Source organism: Bradysia coprophila (genome assembly GCF_014529535.1).
Source record: "Bradysia coprophila strain Holo2 chromosome IV unlocalized genomic scaffold, BU_Bcop_v1 contig_5, whole genome shotgun sequence".
Taxonomy (NCBI): domain Eukaryota; kingdom Metazoa; phylum Arthropoda; class Insecta; order Diptera; family Sciaridae; genus Bradysia; species Bradysia coprophila.
Genome location: NW_023503374.1, coordinates 8337120 through 8358079, shown reverse-complemented (window position 1 = coordinate 8358079; position 20960 = coordinate 8337120). Strand labels below are relative to the sequence as shown.

General features: G+C 33.3%; 1 protein-coding gene across 10 annotated transcripts in view; it reads left to right on the top strand.

The window, feature by feature from the left end:
• LOC119071664 (dnaJ homolog subfamily B member 3) overlaps window positions 1-20960 on the top strand; it is a 46178-nt gene that overhangs the window by 23842 nt on the left and 1376 nt on the right. For 3 of the 10 annotated variants that reach the window (XM_037176633.1, XM_037176635.1, XM_037176634.1), the window contains exons 2-6: window positions 1072-1103; window positions 17575-17750; window positions 17905-18014; window positions 18342-18497; window positions 20351-20783. In XM_037176633.1, coding sequence (XP_037032528.1) covers window positions 17686-17750; window positions 17905-18014; window positions 18342-18497; window positions 20351-20783 — 764 coding nt within the window. In that variant the 5' untranslated portion in view covers window positions 1072-1103; window positions 17575-17685. Of the gene's footprint in view, window positions 1-1071; window positions 1104-4083; window positions 4091-15171; window positions 15461-17574; window positions 17751-17904; window positions 18015-18341; window positions 18498-20350; window positions 20784-20960 lie in introns of those variants that run through there. The other 7 variants (XM_037176637.1, XM_037176636.1, XM_037176640.1 and 4 more) reach the window with 5 other exon arrangements.

Here is a 20960-nt window from a genome sequence, read left to right as displayed (position 1 = left end):
TAAAATGTATAATAGCTGGTTGGATGATATACAAAATAAACAAAAAGAAAACATTTTCACCACGTCATTACCGGAGAGCGTTATAAAAATGCCTGGTACATAATTTTCCAATTAATTTAATTGTGCATTTAAACTAGCTTCTAGTAATTGGAGAAATTTACCGCACACAGACAAAATTGCACGTATGATTAACTCCATAAAAATCAATCAATTAATTGCTGTTGATTAACTTCAAGAGAGACTCCAAAAGAAATGAATATATCGATCAATTTGAAGATCTTTGTTATACCATCACAGCGTGTGCTATGTTCCGAAGAATGTAAGCACACCGAGAGTGCACGTGTAATAAATTCATGTTTTAATCATTTTGCTTGTATCTTAACTTATTCATTTCTGTTATTATGCTTCACCCAAAGACTTAATCTAATTAATGGAAAATACATTTGATTTTTTGCGATATAGCCACAAATGTGTAACCCACCTTAATCCGACATAATATTGTTGCGATGGTAATATTATGTTTTATGCCTAGAAGTCAATATTTAATACAAGAAGTTATGAGTAATCATTTTATGGTGTTGGCTTTCTTTTCTTTTTTTCTTCATACCTGATCCATCTACAAGTATATCTGCAATGTTTTCAGTCTTGAACGTGCCAGTTAGATTTACTATTACATTTATTGAATTCAAGTACACCATTCGATATTGAATCTTTTTCTTTTCTTTTTTTTTTGAAATTATAATAGACAGACACACACCGATTGCAGAATTGAATTGGTTGTGTTTGTCCTTATATGGTTAATATTTGTTTCAATTCACGGCATGGTTTTAATGATGATTATCACAAATTTGATTGTAAAAATATTATATTTATGGTCATCGCGGCTGTGGGTACATTATGAACTTGAGTTACTTTCTAATTTAAATTTTCTTCGAACGAACCAGAAAAAGTAAATTCAACTTTCTGATGAAAACTGAATAATATAAATTGTATATTTTCACCGAACACTAGCTCAACATCAGCCACAAAATATTCTGGTATAATTTATATAATTTTCTTTCTTTATTACAGAGATCTCCCCAGAAGCTCTCAGTGAACTGAATGTAAGTATAACAATAAAATTTAATCGTTACAATTGGATGCACATTATAAGTTCCCTTTATTGTTTGATTGAAGATCATAACGAATTATAACTGATAATTTCTGTAATTTATTTATCTCAATTTTTTTCAACACTTTAATCGCTTCCATGCTGTTATCAGCAATGTGAAAATATGATATAAAAATTTCTATGAAATTATCGACGAAAATATGTACATTTTGTGATGGAATTCGTCTTGGATTTGAAACCATATTACTGTGGGTTCCATATATTATTCTCGAAGCAAGAACTGATTGTGTCTTCAACTACATCGAATTTTGTTTGTCAAAACGCTTTACTAAGAGTTATTATCACAGCTGCCTTTATTTCACTTCGAAGAGTCTTGACTTTTATGACCAAAAAAGTTCCAAAATTTTGACAATGAATCTATCCCTCTAGGTCAGAAAGAGTAGTTTGTTTTTCGTTGATTGAATATCCAAAGAATGGTAAGCTTTAAGCTTAAAAAGAGTGTTTTGACAAGGATTCAAATTTCCTTTCAATTAAGTATTTAGTTGGAGGGCTTTTTATCATTTACAAACTACAGCTAGATCGCGTCGCTTATTTTTATCACCGTTGTCAGTAACAGATGACTACCCGATTCTAAAAGATTAATTAATAAGAAAACAAGAAAATCAATTTTTACCACTGTTCCGACACCTTTCTATACTATGGGAGAAAAACTATTTTCAAGTGTGACTAATTTTCATTTTAATGTGTCTACCTCGGTATTCGGTCAAAATAACCCCACCAAAATAACGAATTGTAGTAATAACTATTGTCAAAAAAATTATTGGAAAAATGACGAGATGACCAGATGACGAGTATATCGACAGAATTCGAGGATATCGACTATATTCGAGTCTATCGATAGTATTCGAGTCTATCGATAGTATTCGAGTCTATCGACTATATTCGAGGATATCGACTATATTCGAGGATATGACTATATTCTAGTGTATCGACAGAATTCGAGGATATCGACTATATTCGAGGATATCGACTATATTCGAGTCTATCGATAGTATTCGAGTCTATCGACTATATTCGAGGATATCGACTAAATTCGAGGATATCGACTATATTCGAGGATATCGACTATATTCGAGGATATCGACTATATTCGAGGATATCGACTATATTCGAGGATATCGACTATATTCGAGGATATCGACTATATTCGAGTCTATCGACTATATTCGAGGATATCGACTATATACGAGTTCGACTGTAATTGGAAGATATAAAAATTGTGGCTAGAACTTGCCCAGAATTCAATAAGTACAACATCGCAAATGCAAATACAATTATTATTTTTAGGGAAGTTAGCGCCGCAGGCCGTGAAGAAATAAAAATAAATAAAAAGCAGGGTAGAGGGGCGGCAGCCCCCGCATAGGGGGTCAAGGGGGAATATCCCCCTTGCGGGGTCTAAGGGGCGGAGCCCCTAGCGGGGTTAACGTCTGCAAAGTATGAAAAAGCTCGCCGCTTTTAAATTATAAGAAAACGAGTTCGAGACTGACTCTAAATATTATGGGTAATTATCAGTGTTTTGTCCTCTTTTTTTTCACCGGGGTTATTTTGGTAGTAGTTATTTTGTCTCGTCGATATTTTATTGGGGTTATTTTAACCTAGAGCCGAACCATATGTGTGGCACTTATATTTGACGAATCAGTGCTAAACTGTCTGCTTAATAATGACAGAGATTCACCGAACACACATTTTTTAAATGATCGTCCAGCTGTTTTTAATAACCGGAAATATATTTTCTTTTCTTATCATTTCGAAACTTCATAATAACTTGTTGTCGTTTACTTGACGCACTTAAAGCAACAGAAATTTATCGATGTATGCAGTAACTCTCATCAAGTAAATTGTTGTAATAGACAATTTCCAGGCAATAAAAGGTTTTTGCATTCCACATAACTAATTCGTAATGATAATATTGTTCGTAATATGCGTTGCAGACATGGTGTAAGTTATAGGCTTCGTTGTATATGAAGGCAGTTGAATTAATTAATTGATTCATTTAAAGAAGACGAAGAAAAAACTTGCAGGCAAAGATCATATGTTTCTTTTCAAGGTTGGATTGAATTACATTGTGCTGCACATCAAATTTTTGTTGTTGTTTAATAAGATTCAGCGGTTTTGATTTCATGGTGTTGTTGTGCAATGTTTGAAAAAAAAATTGTTTTATTTTGTTCGGTCTGTGAAACGCGATGGAACAGGTTTTTTGTGGAATAAAAAGATTATTTGGCTCGATGTCCAATTTCTATATTCAGCTCCGTATATTGACAAGTTCTTTAATTTTTCTCATTTTTCACTTTTCAAAAAACAAATTTACCAAACAAATTTAATGAGTAATTGGTTTTCGAAAGACGTCACGGCACTTTACTGAAAATGTTTGATTGTCAACACTTTTCCATTGTCAAACAAACTAAAATTAACATAATAATCATTCGTTTGAGTTATATATACTGTGTGATGCCAGCCACTCGTACCAAGTATATAATTTTGAAATCGTGAGTGACGATATCACCGATGGCGAAGCGCGAAAAAGATCAGAAATGTCGATACTGAGTCGGTGAATGTTTTATTTAATTAATTGGCTGTTCGATTAACCATTTGACTTTATTGCATGTGGTATGACTGTCTATTCTGTTGTCAACTATAGTCACAAGAATTTCTTGTTCCAATTAAATTGCAATTATGAATAATTAGCAATCATTTCAATCAAGTGCCTATTTATTGGTAGATTAAGTTACCGAATTTAATGACATTTACTTTTGCCCTCAAATCATTAAATCAATTTTTGTACTATAAGCAAATGTTATCATTCACTCAAACACCTCATTCTGCACCGCAAGAAAGCGACAATTTTACATAAACATGTGCTGAAATGTAACATTCGTAATTATTTACATTTCATTACGGCATGACACGTGTAGCTCGATTGTTAAATCTGCTACTTCTTTTGTTTAAAGTATCGCTTAGTGTTTGGTATTTCATTTGATTTATAAATTAACCTTAGCCAATCGTCTTCACTAACTCTTGTCGTCCTTGACGATAACAGATGGATAGTAAGTTCTAAAAGGTTAATTCAAATGCAACCTACCTGCGTGTAATTCTAAAAAAAACCTTAAACTAAATATTTCATTGTCAACACACTCCATATGCCTCTAATGAATGGATTAATTGATTTTTCGCAGGCATGTAAAACACTTGAAAATTCGAATTGGGTCAAATTCGAAATGATTCTGCTTTACAGAATATGTAAGAGGAAACATATAATTCCATTAAAAATATTCAACAAAGACGTTCCATTTCCATTGATAATTACAAATACAATTAAAGACTTCAATCTATTCACTTCAAGCTGTGTACAATGGTTTTCAGCAGCACACGTCTCTATTTGAAAGCAATTCAAACAACATTTATATTTCCATTCAATTAACGTCAGTTTATCTCATTGCAAAAAGCAATCTTAAGTGGTGATAATAAAACACCATAAAAACTCATCATAAATTGCATGAATAACATTTGATTGAAATTAGTTTTTTGGTTTTCTTTTATTTTACATTGACTTTTCCGTCTAATCAACTCGTTCACACGTTCGCTGTTACTTATAATACACACATGTCTACCTACACCATTAGGCCATTTTCAGCGTGCCATAATATTTTACTACATCGGCCGGCATATGGTTATCATCGGACGGTGAAAAAATAAAGGAAAATTATTATTTTCGGACATAAGATGGCTGAAAATAGATTTCGTTAAATACTTTGGAATGATTTCAAAATATAAGCACGAAAAAAATGTGTGTAACGGTTTGTAGAATACCCAGACCGCATAGACTAATTAATGAACGGTTTTTAATCAGGAAGAAAAGAAGGAGAAGGAATAAATATAGTTCAGTACATAAAGTTATGCCAATTTATTGAGTCCCCTGAACTACACTTTTTCTGGTTACACTTTAGTTAGACTAGGTTATGGAGTTCGAAGAATTATGAACCGAATTTCACCACACTGAAGAGAACACAGTCCGTATGATATTCCGTTTGTTTGTGTATGATGAAATTTTATTGAAACAGATATGTCGATGGTTATGGTGAGCAGTGAACCAAATAAATTACCGACAAAAATAAATCGAGAAAAATGTTTTTCTGGTTCGACAAAAAAAAACTTTTCAATGTCACTCACCTTCTGTCAGTCAATTAAATTTAAATTGCTGTACACTTAATACAAATAAAAAAAAAGGTTGCCGATGCTCTTAAATTTAGATTAGCCGGTCATAACACCCAGTGGTTCGATAAAACAAATTTTAAATGAAGTTAGCTTAAGAAAAAGCTTTGATGGAAAGTGTTTGTCTCAGAATAGGGTTGTTATCAACGAATTTCTGTTAATCTGTCCGACACAATTTTCTTATGATGAATGTTACGATCATTCTTATATCATTCTTACGAAGCACGTAAAATCATTAATCATTAAATCTACTACTTCTTAAACAAATGAAGAGTCGCAAAGTATTTGGCACAAAATCTGTTACTTCATTAGTTTATGTAAAAGCTTTGTATGAATAAGAAAACACTGACCATAGGTTAGCATTTGCCTTTGTTGTCGATAGCAAATGACTAGCAGTTAAAAGATACGTCCTTGCATTTCCTTATTCTGATGTTGTTGTGCTAAGACCTAAGACGTGAAAACAAAATTATTGACAGCAAAGCGCTGCATAGATTACACACTTCAATTCCAAAACCGCACACACTTGACGTGCTTTCCCAATTTCCTAACATATTTTAAGTGCATTCATTTAGAAGGGGAAAAATAATTTGTGGTATCGAGAGGTGTTAATATTTATTATTATCGTGTGGGAGATGAAATGTGTTTTCTTAGCAATTAGTTTTGGTTATATTGCTCATATGATATGTATGGAGCGTATTAATATTTACAAAACATGCTAATAATAAAATTAAAATCACGAAATTTCTTTCCGTATGGTGGCTTTTCGTAAAAGTCGCGGTAGAGAGAGCATAAGCTGTAATACAATGTTATAATAGCAGACACTGCAAGAAAGAATTCTAAAAATAGAAACGTTTTTTGAACTTAAATAAACTTTTATTAATTTTAGTATAACATTTTGTGTGTACAACTTTATGGTCGGAGTGGTATTTATGGATTGTTACATAAAAAAGAATTTATAAATGAAAATACAGCAAAATTATTGGTCACATGGATGGTATCATAAAAAAGTGATATTCTTCAGCGTGATATGCCATACACATTCGTGATTCATGTGTTATGTGTGTGGTTCTCTTTATTGTGTAAATACGTTTTTGCATCCATCCATAATCAACATTTTATTGATGCAATAAATTTGTATAGCCATCATGTAAATTATAAATGTGAAAAATTTCTTATTCATATTTCAAAAGCGAGAACCGTTGCGATGAATCGTATAGAGAAAAACTTCTCATTTAATTAAATCATAAATTCGTCAAAGTGTTTTGATATTTTAATCACGTCACACCAATATAAACAAGCCATTTATCGAATGATCCTCCACTGACTGATGTGTGTAATCATTTCCATTTCTATCGCATCATTGTCTATTGGCGGTTGGATGGTTTATTTTACTCCGAAACGAAAAAAAAAAAAACTGGATTTTGCATATAATTTGCATAGCTTTTTGGTTTCTGGTTTATTCTGATGGAAATATCTTCTGTCATAATTCCAATGTAGCTGAAGGCCTTGACGAAATGGCAAATGATGGCTTCTTGTTTCGTGACACTATTGGCATGAATTGAAATCGTTTGCTGTTAACTGTTCTAGAAGATGTAAAGCACGTTCCTTTGCTTGTTTTTTTTTTTTTTAATCAAAATAGCTTCTTCAACAGTGGGACGATATCTGAATTAATTTTGTCGACGTGAATGTGAACAGTTTTTGTATGCCTTACGATATCGGTTGGTTGCGTTTCGTCCGGGCTGTCATATTGTAAGGACCACAAGTTTCTTCTTTTTCTTTCCTTCAGGTGTTCGTTAATAAACTTTCGATGGCCTCCGTCGCCTTAAGATGCGTCCGATTCAATTCTACTGTTTAGACCATTGGTTTCTCATGTTCACTCTTACTCTCCGTTTGTAATAATTTCTGGCTAACGCGTTTTCTATTGTCCGTATGTGACACTGATTGTATTTTGTTATCGATGGCACGATGCCAATGTCGTAGAGCGATGCTATAGAGAACTTGATTTGAAAAAGCAAGTTCAAGACCATAACCACCTTAGTTGACCTATAAAATTTTCCACGATGTAGGGCAGGTATTACATACTTTTCTATAGAAGTAACTGCAAAAGTTTACGCATTACAATTCGATTCACACAATCGAATGCTAGTTTAAAGTCAACCAAAATAGTGTCTTTAAACTATAATAAACGCCACACGCGTCTTCATTTAACGATTAAATCTGTTACGTCTTTTGTTCAAATCATATCCCATTTTGCTACAAACAAAATCTTTTACTTCATTCTTTTCAACATAAAGTTTACTATATAGAAGCTCGTTAACCGGAGAGCATAGTGTATTTTTGCCATTACTGTCGATAACAAATGATTAGTCGTTTCTGAAAGGTTAGCTCGTGCAGGGTAATAATTGCCTCATTCCTGATAGACATAGTGGTTTACGGGTAAATTAGTCAACTAATGTAACAAAATAATAAGATGATGGGGTGATTTCGAAAATATTTCGAACCAACCAACGCCGAGTAAAATTTGTTACCTAAGAATTACAAGGAAAATTGAAATGTTCTCAATTGAATTCCAGTTCAAATATGCGGTTAATTTTATTTGACTTCAATATTAAAGACATCGTTGCTGCCTTTTGTCATATTTGTGTAAAGTGCTTTTGAAAAGTGACACACATTTTGTCAGCTGTTAGGAGGTTACAATTAACAAACATGTTTCGTTGTGACACTGTGCAATATGTGTGTTTCTTTAGAATATCGTTGAAATGAAAACTGTCTTTAAGTACGGCACATTTAAATTATCAGCCGAATAGATAAGCCATTAATGTATGGGACTTGACAACGGAAAAGCAAAATAAATTCTTCCATCTAAAATTCAAATTCAACGATAAATATTGTAATTTGTTACTTACTTCGACAAAAAAAATATTGTTGTGAATCACAAACCAGTTCCATATTAATTCAGTACATTTCAGTCATAATTTAAGTAACATTTATAATAGTTATAGAGCATATTATATACATCGCATATATACCCAGTCATCAACATCGAATAAATTTAAATTTTTTGTGTTTTTTTGACCCCACGATAAAAAGTTTCTGTAAAATTTTTGTTAATATTTCGCTTTTATTTATTGCACATCATATCTATAGCGGGTGAGCTATGCTTATTACTTTGAAACGATGTTTTGATATACAAGAATTTATAGTTGGTTAGACAGCAACTATTCAAATTGATGTGATATATTAGATAGTATGATGACGATAGATAGTCAGCATCACATGGCAACAGGGTTTGTGCATCATAAATTTCAGTCTTGACTGAATAGCGCCAGGTATCTGATATTTTAATAATTTTTCTGGCAAAAATTATTTCGATAATTTTCCGTAATAAATTTGCTCAGAAAATTTATTTGTTTTGATTATGACGGAAAGATTTTTACGAGATTGTGGCAACAGGATAAGTGCCAAAGAATTACCGATGAAAAATCGCCAACCGCAAACTGATCTTATTCTCGATCTCCCACATCTTTCGTCACATTTTGAATCCTATACTGAGGCACTTTCCAAAAAAGATCTTTTCTATTCGGAAGGAAAATCTTTATTTGCAAGGATATCTAGAACCTTTGAAAACCTATGTTCTGTCTGTCATGTTTAATAGATAAAAACAGGAAAGCTCGATTAAGATTTGTTCGACGGTTGGGTCGATTTTTGAAAGCTCTTACTAGATTGTTATAGCAATCAATACCTCAAGTATTATAACGTCCATTCCTTGTTCAAATGGTTGTTAATTGTTACTGTGTTAGTACTCAATCAGTTCGTACTCATCGGTAATGTACGTTGAAGACTTCAAATGCTCTTAAAAAGCACGCCTCTCTCTACTTTAATCAAAAGATATCCAAATCATCATACACAGAGCTTGACTCAACGGTCGTGCAAATTTTTTGTGGTTCTGTGCTCCTTTCAGCCATCGTATAATTGTATGACGTATAAATAACTCAGTGCATAATCAACTGTCGAACCGAAAAAAATAGTTTTGAAGCTTTGGTAACACTTAATATAGATCAACCGTACAAAAGTCATAAAATTTTGCACTATTTCTAAAAATGGAATTGCATTGTTTTAATCTTACATCATTACGTGATTGAATTCAGTCGAGTTTAATGACCTACTCCCGCATTCATTTACAGAAAGCACACTTCAATTGATGAACTCTTCAATTAACTAAATTATTTGTAGCTAGAAAATGTCTACTATTAACATATAGCAAAGAACACACAGCGTCTATATACATGATACAGCACGGAAAGAATTCCATCATATGATCGAGAGAACTGAATTCGATTCCATCAAGTACGCATGTAACATTAGCAATGGCAATTTAACTTGATTATTAATACTAAACACATATCAAAGACATTTGTTGTATCGGAGAGGGTATATAAATAGCCGAGTCAACCTTGAAATTTAAAGAATATAATAAACTACACAACTGTATACGTATACGGCGCGATTTACTTAGGCCGTTTATTTAAACGGTCGCGGAATATATTGTTTAATAGGAAAAGGTTGAAAGAATTACAATTTTGCTGAAAAAAATTGCTTTTGTTTGTACATAAATTTAAAGAAATTATAAAAAAAAACTTTGCTCACAATGTCCGGTCATGTCTAGTTGGAAGTCTTAATTTTATATTCTCACCGTGGTGTGGAACCATGTGAATGGAATTGTTTGTTAATTTTAAACATTTTGCTTATTTGAATATGTCTGTTCTTATCGTGAACATATTCCTCTGTTCCGTCATTTTCGTTCAACCGGTCAACAGTGTCCTAAGTTCTTGCTGCTTTTTCCATCTGTGGTTCGTGTTGATTATAAATAGAATCGAGTTTTTTTTTGTAACTTTTAAAAGTTTAATAAAAATATTGTAATTAATCATATACCCATGTCCAAGCCAATTTATCTTACACACATTTAGTCTCTCGGTAAGATCACACACAAAAAAGGTAGGTGTTACTGACATGCACACTTATATATATATATATTACGGCAAACTATAGAGATATTTTTTGCTGAAGGTTATCTTTGTAGTATAAACATGAAAAAGAAAAAAAAAGATCTACATGCCACACGCATGCGGACGACACTTATTTAAACGTTGATAAATTTAAAATTGAAAGAAAATGCAGAGAAGCGAGAAAAATAATAAACGAAAAACGCGAGAAATCTCCAATGTGGAAGAGAGGTGACCCAAAGAAAATTGATCGCCACTTAGTATCATGATTTTGCGGAACATATCCGTCTATGTTTACACTTCATATATTTATTGTGACGATTGGCTCGATCATAATTTTTAATTTACTTAATTGGCCATTTTGTGTCTGGGATGGTGGACGTGGTTTTTTTTTCTTCGTTCTTATTAATTTATTTCATTCGAAAATGTAATTTATTGTTCGTGGGAATTTATATATCTACTGTGCGAACGTAGCATGTGTTTTACGTAATTGGATTGGAACATTTACGAACGACATAAATATTAACTTTTCAATTCGAGGAATTGGTTGCCATACAAACAAATTTCTCATAATCGTGCACGATAATTTTTTAAACGAGTTAAGGCAATAAGAAAAATAGCACTCGTCTTGCATTACGCATTACGGCGATGAGTTCATTTCATTTCTCCAAGTTGTCCCTTCCGTTGTCCGAAATGCGGTCGCTCCCTCATTTCTACCAACCATTTTGTTAAATTTAGTTTTTTTAGCCGTTGGAAGCTGCATTTTTTTTGTACAGTACTAATAAATGAGATTTTAATTTATTTCTCACAAAGCGAATTCGATAAGATGAGTACGAATCTCTAGGTTTTGCAGACGTCTATCACATCTGTTAGCGACAGCGACGAAATAAAAGAGCAGCTAAGCCAAGAAGTTCCAATCTTATAATAGCAAAATGTAACCTCAAGACTAATGAAGTAAAAGATTTTAAATAAATCTGTTCAAAATACTTAGGACTGACAGAAGTAACCGACTCAATCATTATTATATATGTATGCTTGTCATCTGTGAAAGGTTATTTCAAATCAATTAGTTATTCTTCCCAGAATCTTTCTTTTTCAAACACGTACTCGTATTTGACGCATTACTATTAATTTTCCCACAACAATTACTATATGCCATATGGTAGAACATGTCCCTTGTGTGGATGGAAACAAACTTCTAGCAATGTAACTGGCAATAATATTTGATTCCTAACGTTGAAGCATTAGATGTGTACGATGGTATTACATTATGAATCTATGTCTTCCATACACTGTCAGCATTAAAGTATACATCTAACTTGATTAAAGATGTGTTTATACTAGGGTGGGTCGTATTTTCATAATCTTTTTATTTTAAGGAATCCGAAAGAGCGAAAAGAAAAAATCAAAAATAATTTTTTCCTTGTCTAGGCTGATTTGTGATTTTCGGGGTAGTAGCATGAAATTGCACACATTGTTGACTGATATCTTGGGCATTTAGGAACAAAAGGCCTTACTGTTAACTTTAGTTAATAGCTGAGGAGTCCAGCTAAGCTATGAAATACCATAAGAACGTTGTTGACATTCGCCTTCACTCGGGCAGAGTCTGTCAGTGTTCCCGACTAAGACTTTTCGACAAAATTTTCAACTTTATTGGCAAATAAAATCGACAAATCATAACATAATACAGTCGTGTGAGGTGTGCCCGAGCAGGAAATCACATAGAGAATCCATTGAAGAGAAGTTTGTTGAAAACTAGTTGCCAAAGTTGGCAATTTTTTGTTAGAGTGAAAAAGTCATATGAACAAAAAATTCAAATTAAAACATTCTAACCTGGTGAAATTGATAGTTTTATACCTATTCACCCAAAATAACACTTTTCTGAGCAAATAAACGTAAATTCGTCGATTTTTGTTCATTGGACTTATTTACTCTAACAAAAAATTGCCAGCTTTGGGCCTCGAAAACAGAGCTCTGGTGAGTTTTCTTTTTAACTCATTTTCAACAAACTTCTCTGCAATGGATTCTCAGACATACCTCACACGACAAATTATGTCATGATATTTGTCGATTTTATTTGCAAATAAAGTTGAAATTTTTTTTCGAAAAGTCTTAGTCGGGAACACTGAGAGAGGCCTAGAGGCAAGGGATTCTAAGTACATCCTTTAAAATATAAACAAAATGAAAATACGACCCACCCTAGTTTATACCACAACGTTAAATTATATACTGTAAAACTTCGACATAGCAGCTAGAATTTATACTGGAAATTTTAACATTTTGCCCAATTGAAGACAAAATCGAAACGAAGTTCATGTTCGCAAAATTAAAATTTAAATTAAAACACAACAATTATCGTGCCATAACTAAATAGCGTTACAAGGTGAATTAGTTTTTTTTCTCGTATAAATTCATTTGCCGGCAGTATATTGGACACTCTTAATGTTGAGCTTGTATGAAGCATAATATTTTACGGGTGTCATTTTTGGCTATTGGTGTGTGAGGGGGCCAAAGATTTGGTAAAACAACTTTTTTTTTGCGCTCATCGCCCAATTTCATTATTCAATAAATTTTTGTGTTGTAATGTTTAAGATCAGTATGATTTCTGAACGGTTTTACATTTTGTTGAAAGATTTTTTTATTCGTTTCATTTTCATCAGAAGATTAATTTTTGAGTCGTTAAGTGTTAAGTGGTTTTCTAACTAAAGATGACTCAAATTGCAAGGTATATAACATCAATTGAACCAACGATTTATAGTTGATCAACTGACTATTATTTTCGATATACACAATTAACAATGCACATAAATATCTGGTCTGGTGAATAAAGCTTTATCTTCAACGCTGTACCACAGCACCTGAATAATATAATAATTCTCTTTGTCGGAATGAATACAATGTAGAGATCGTTTTAATGGTAAAATTTTATTCCGGCATCTTATGCGAACCCAGGTATCGAAATTGTAATGGAAATTGTTGGTTTCACATATATTTAACTATTTGCACTACAATAAATTAGATCTGTAATTATAGTTGCACAAGCGAAACATAAAATTTTCACTTTTATGTTTCATTTTATTTAATGCATGCACGACGACAACCCGCTCGTTCGCTACATTGCATATCATTACGTAAAATAAATTTACCTGTTCGTTTGGAAGTGCATTTTATGCAAAACAAAAACAACGAATATATCTCACAAATAAAATGCCTAGAGAAAACGTTCGATTTCCATGATAAGCTACTGATTCATTCAAAATTCATTGAACGTACATCGATGCGTAAATTTCATATATTCTGGGCTGGATGATGCAATCATCGAAAAATTAATCTCAGAATTGTGAAGACGATTTTTTTTCGTTCTTGATATTTTCATTAGACAATAAACTATTTCAGTTGTTATTATCGGCATCGTGTGTTTTTTCTTCTGAAGCATGATGTTTGACTGTAGATTAGGAGTTTATTGAGTTTTATTGGCAGCAGTGATGAATTTTAATAGTCGAAATAATAATTATTTTGCGATCGTCAAGGTCGAAACATTACTAAACACATTAAACCATGAGAAAAGATGCTACTTACCAGATGTATATAACTCGCGGAAGATGTTTAGGCTATTGCATTTGAAGACATCTGTGAATTTCCATTGCTAATTTTTGATAGCACTGTGAATCATCGGCTTTGTTCAGTTTGTCTGACAGAAAGAAGTGACTAATTGAATCAACTGTGTTCATTTGTCGAAAAATTGTTGAAGGGATCAGTGGAAACAACTGACGATGGCTAGATCATGCTAGCCTCAGACCACCACTGAATCCCGAGGTAGAAACAGCGTCTGTCTTCTTATTTTTCACTTAACGTGAATCCCATGAGTAAGGGAAGAGTTTGATACTCTGTTCGTTTAAGTTTGATGAATGAGGAAAGGAGTTTGTTTGTTTTTGGTGTCTCAGTGAAAAACACCGAATAAAGTGGAAAAGAAGGATGTTCTTTTGGTTTAGATAGCGCCACCCCTGGAATTAATTATTTTCCATGAAAAATAAAGTTTTGTACCACCGGCATATTGAATCCGGAGGTCGAAACAGCATTTTATCTCCACTTTCGCTTCACGCGATCCATGGGAAAGGGAAGAGTAATTATGCTCTGTTTGTTTGTTTTGGTGTTTGTTCGGCATATTAGATAACGGCACCCCTGGAATTAGTATGTTTTCCAGGTAAAATAAAGTTGGTGGCGGGTTTTTAATGTGTTAATCCATGAGTATTGGGCAACCATTGTGATCCACTTTGCAAAAACGTTCTGGTTAAGACTTGAATCTACACGGGATTCTTCAGTCAATAATTCGAAACTTAAAACGAGATACTATCAACAAAATCCTGTATAAGGACAGAACAAATTCTGTCAACTTTTGGTGGCATTTTATCTTGTAGAGATTCAACGGCACGTGAATCTGGAACGAAGCTGAACCACGCGTGGGGAAATCAAGTTTCTAACTCTCGAAAAAGTGTTCTTGTTCCCTATGTGTTTATGGCCAAACGAAAATATATTCTTAGACCATGACACGGGTAGCAAGTAAAAGACAAGATATTCAAATGTCGTTACAACGTTGAGTCAAATACTAATCTAACTGATATCGGGCTTTAAGTGAATTACTACATCTCTGACGTGGATTGCACTTTGCTTACAGTCTTTATATTGAATTCCATTGGATAATCTCAAACAGGTCATTGTTTGAAACGACTGTACGCACAGAGATAAGATTTTTGCAAATATCTTTTCAACAAATCATCTTTCCAGTTATAGTCTGTTAATCGAACAATTTTAACGGAAAGTTTTAGGTTTTGGTGGAATGTAACAACCTCCGCAAGTTTTTTAGTCGATTTTACTGCATTTACGTAGAAATTGTGAAGATCAAGAACGAGTGTCTGTTATTTTACCCAAGATTTTAAGATTTTTAAATATAAAATTGAGGTAAAAATTGTGACAAATCGATAAAAAGTTTGAGATTTTTTTTTTAGTGGGAATGAGGCCACGAATGGTCCAGATTGTAACGGTCCTTTGTAAATGCTCACTTCAATGTAATATCAGAGTTAAAAAAGAATTAGTCATTTACCCCGTACAAAGTGAAAATAAAATGAAAGCTAAAGCTGACGACAGCTAAATTGATGTGGAAAATTACGGGATTTTGATGGTGGTTTCACTTTACTACATTTGGTGTGCTTTCAGGTCAAATGAAATAAAAAAAACGTATTTGTCTCTAAATTATCCAAATTACCGGCCCATTTTATTACACTCAACTGGGTTTCGTTCACAAGAATAATGTGCTTCGCAAACAGTTCTTTGTCTTTCATATTTTACATTGTTCGCTCCGTCACTCATGTAAATTTCGTCAATTGGTGCGGTTCCATATACGCCACACAAAAAGAGAAATTTAATTTCATATTTTATGTAGTTTGTGTAAATGTAACGTCGTTTATAGATCTCGTTTTATATTTATTTTCATTTTCGTTGGTAGAAAGAATACCTAATTCCCATCTAAAAAAATTTAACAACCAGACCGGCCGACTGCCTTTTTATTACTTCATTTTCTAAGCTTCATAAAAATTGAACATGCTAAGTATTCCAATTAAGTTTTTTTTATTATCTGCGAATGAGATTTTAATCTTCCAATTTCTTTCTCATTCAAATTTCGTGGAAATAATACTAATATCAACAACAAAAATATAATCTCTCGTATCAGACATATTTCAACGTAAAACCGTCGATAATTTCCACTCTATTTTGACTACGTCACAATTTATGCTTGTACTGAATCACTCCACACGACAAGACAATTTTTACGAATCAAACGGTTCTTTTTTCTCGAATTTTTACCACAATTCGATGTTATGATGACGTCTGATCAGGATAGAAAGATGCTAATTTGCATAAACAATCATACTGTCTGTGCCGGTGTTTGTACCAATCTCTTCTACCAATTGGTTTAAGCCATGTGGTTTATTCGGAAATCATTTCGATATACCAGGTAATAATATTCTGGGTATAAAGCGGTTCGAACATGACTCACAGAGCTTATTCGCCGATTTTACCGTGTTTTTTTCGTTGTTCGTTTTGTATCGATTAAAATATTTAAATGTTATAAATGGACGCAACATATATGTACGCAGCCACCACACAGACACTGGTTTGTTGGAATACAATTTATTTTAAACTTGTCGATGGGAATATTTGTTTTAAGTTGATAAATTTCGTTATTTTCCTATTAAGTTTCATTAGGTAAATTGTGTCCGACTTATTAGTCACATTCTCAGTTCGAGGGAATTAATTTCAACAGTTTACTCGTTTTTGCATTTTTTTTTTTTGTTAAAATTACAATGGTGAATAATAAATTGCCGGTTGTCAGGTTCATCTTACGCATGTAGGTGGGTAAAGTCATCATGCTCACTGAAAACGTTATACTTCGTTCATAGAGAAATGATGTGGAATTTATAATATATAAGGAAGTGAATCTTCAAAGTTGTTAAAGAGCATCTCCAAGTTTGATCGGTCATAAATTTCGAGGCTTTAATGTTCTTGTGAAGTTTGAATGAATGAACCCGTGGCATTCTTCTCACACAATGCATCCATTCTGAACTTTAATTAGAAAAAGCGAACAAAAAAATGCCTTATCTCAGTGTAGGGTCCAGTTCATGCACTACTTTTGGTCAATGTTTATCTGTAACTTGAAGTGATTTCGAAAAGCTTTGTTTCAATAGACGTAAAGTTAAAGGGTGAGATAAAGTTTAAAAATTACGATGTAATAAGTAAAGAAGTGCATGCAATTAGTTCCACTACACAAACAACACCAGGCAACCTTTAGAATATCCATAGAGGCATTGTATTCGTACTCGTATAAGTGCTGATAACGAGAGTTCATTGAATATTGTAAGTAGCTTACAATATGATTGGAACAGAGTTCATTTAGAGTGCTTACAGGTGTGAATTCTAAATAGAAAAGGCGATATTGAGTGTGTTCAGTACACAACGACAGATATTCTCTCATTTCGTAAGAGTGTACTTCCCTTAAAGTATTATTCTTTACATTAAAAGTCTCAATCAAGAAACAGTGCCTTACCTTGTTACAGTAACTTTGATAACTTACACTTTAAGTTAACTGTGTAATTTCAAATCATCTGATTGTCAAAATGTTTTATTTATTTTCAGATCGATTGAAACCTAAATCCCAAGACTTATAGTTCTTATTAGCCGTGTGAAACGTTGGAATTTGAAAATTTTTCTAATAGATTAGTCTACGAGGTGAATTAATTGAACAAAATGGTGGATTACTACAAAATATTGGACGTCTCAAAGAGTGCAACAGAAACAGAAATTAAGAAAGCGTAAGTAGCCGATAATCAAACTGTTCTTGAAAACCGTACACAAATGACGTCACGCTTCTTGATTGCATTTTTGACATCTCCTTTCCTTTGCCTGACGTCATTTGTAGGAGTGACCCAATAAATGAATTTCATTATTCGATCTAAATCGATACAGATACAAAAAATTGGCATTGAAATGGCATCCTGACAAGAATCCTGATAATCTTGATGAGGCAAACAAACGATTCAGAGAAATCAGCGAGGCCTATGAAGTGCTCTCAGATGGTGAGTTACATTTACCATTTTTTCAAATTGAATTTTTAATTAAAAAATCGAACTGGATTATGTTCTCGATGAAAAATTGTGTTTCCAAATGCAATCTCGAATATGAAGATAATTCCGCTAGACTTTGATTAATTAACGAAACAACCAAAATTCGTCAATTTTTGTTAAAATTTTCTTTTCTTTTCTTTCTCATCCCTAAATTCAACGTACGTTTCGTGTTTCTTAATTCGTTTTGGATATAAATTTTGGCCTCAATTATATCCACAATTATGAAATTGAAATGTGTAAACGAACACACAATGTCTAAAAAAAAACGATAAAAAACAGCCCACAAACGAAAGATTTATGATAACCGGAGTAGTAGTCATAAGAGTCATCATAGTAGTAGTGATGCCTCATCGTATCGTCGTGGTTCACGTTATCAGAATGGAAGTTTCTCGTTCCGGGGATTTTTCGAGCCAACACCGTTTTACAAATACTTTGGTATTTTTATCATTTTTTTTGTTTTGTTTTATGTTTTAATAAGGTTTTGTTTTATGAGAGTTGATAATTACTAACGCCATTGAATTGAAATTATAAATAAGAAATTCATTTGATACAGACAGTCAGTCAGTTAACGATTAGATTGAGAAATGGGTAGCATTCAATTCACACTCAATTTACGATGGAATAGAAAAAACCTTCATAATACAAACTCTAGCGATAACGAAATTCGATTAACTTCAAAGTTAACAATTCATCAAATCATTCTGCATTGATAATCATCATATCGTTTCAAGCTGATAAAAAAGCCTTTTGACAGCAAGAACTTTTTATTTTATGCGGTGAATAACAACACTTTTGTTTTTCTTCGGTGTGACTTTTCAGTGGCTAATCTTATTTTATATCTAACAATTTGCTGCTTGCGTTTTCATTCATTTTTAGATATGTAAGTGAGAGAGATTAACTTTCTTCGTTCAGTACATTGATCCATGCCAGTAGATTAGAATTCTATTTCTAACGATGAAGTGTTTCCAGTCATGGTCATAACCAACAAGATAATGTCCGTGGATTGAGGAATTTTACGTTTCTTATTTATTACGACTTTGCTATCAAACATATCTGAAGAAATTCAACGACGAAGTCATTCTTCGAAATTGGCTGTCTTCACATGAGTCTATTTTTCGAACGATATCTTCTCTAGAGAACTTGGTTTCAGATTACCTACTTTGGGTGTACTAACGTTACGTGGATAACATTTAACACAAATTACAAAATATTTGTGGTAGCTGCGGGAAACGATTTGAACGCAACATAACGATTCAATAGCAGAGCTAATCTAATTTTCAACTAGTCGATTTTCGACTAGTTGTTTCTGACAATTCCGTTTTATTTTCTAACTACATTTAGATAATTACTGCTAAAATTTTCAACCTTTGCAGATAGTGGCGTCAGAGAAACGTTCTAATTATACTCTGCTTCTCAGAGCGAGACCGACATACATATCTACTTTATTTGATATTAGGGACGCGCTGTCACTAATCGGCTCACTCATATGCAGTGATTGAACATATTATTTATAACGAAACAGCGGTGTACCTCTAGGCTATTACTTGTCACCATTTATTAAAATTTTAATTCTTTTTGGATACGCAAATCGTGTTCAGCTTGGTCATTGTCTTGTGTACAAGAAAACTTTATCAAAATGTTGAGTTTATGTTAATGAAAGAACTGCAACTTGATGCAGATTTCACAAAATTAAGTTACATGACCATCATTTCCCGTAGCTCCCAAGGTTCGCCTTGTCACCAAAATCGATAAAACTTTTCTTCAATTTACGAAATCGGTCATTTTATTATTCCATTATCGAATATATAAAATCTTTCATGGACACATATTGATAATAGTAGACTTGAAGACGTAGGTACTTGAGTTAGTGAGACACCCAGATGGATGTGTATGACAGCAATGATTTGTGGTGTTACATCACACTGAATTTAATGTTCGTTTGGATTCGCTTGATATTCCATGTTTTGCGTCTGCTTTATTCGTTATTTGGATCGTATCAATTTGATCGTCAAACGTAATCGAACTCCCAAAAACACTCAAAAACAAAAATGAATCTTACTCAAGTCGCCTGTAAAAACTTAATTTCGGAAAGTTGGCTTCTATCGCAAGAGTAACATCAGTTTATTTTATCAATCCATTCACAATTCCAATGAGAAATTGTAAACATTTCGCTTCGACCGTTATGAACATAATATCTGATTCGGTTGGATACGAAAGCCGAATTAAATCTCATGTGCATTGGAAACTGACACTAATTCGTCTCTCCGATTTTCTCTTTTCAATTGCAGAACGAAAACGTCGCGTTTACGATCAGTATGGAAAAGACGGTTTACTCGGCCAAAATGAACGTCATCATCGAACCAGACGACACGATTACGATGACTTAGATTTTGGCTTTGTGTTCCGGTCACCGGACGAAGTATTCCGAGAATTTTTCGGCAACAGTCATTTTGATCTCTTCTTTGGACCATCATCCGACATATTGTCGTCGAATGGCAGACGCGGTGGCGGTCACAGACATTCACATCCACAAAATACGACCGTTTTGAGTCCATTTATGCTGATGGACGATTTCTTCCAAAACGGTTCGGGTAATGGATTCTCATCGTTTTCCACATTTACCAATGGCGGTTTCGGCGGCGGTGGTGGTGGTGGCGGCGCCACGAAACGAACGTCAACATCGACAACATTTTTCAATGGCAAAAAAATTATGACAAAAAGGTAAGTCGCCTTGGTAACCAAAGCATTATTGCGCTAATCAAGCTGGAGTTTAACTCTGAGTGGATCTTTGCATCGGAAAACCATCTCAATTTATCCAGTAATTGTATCAAGTCGAGCTCAACAGTTTCTGTAACATAACTTTATTGAGTCAACGGGTTGCTAAAATTTGGACTTTGA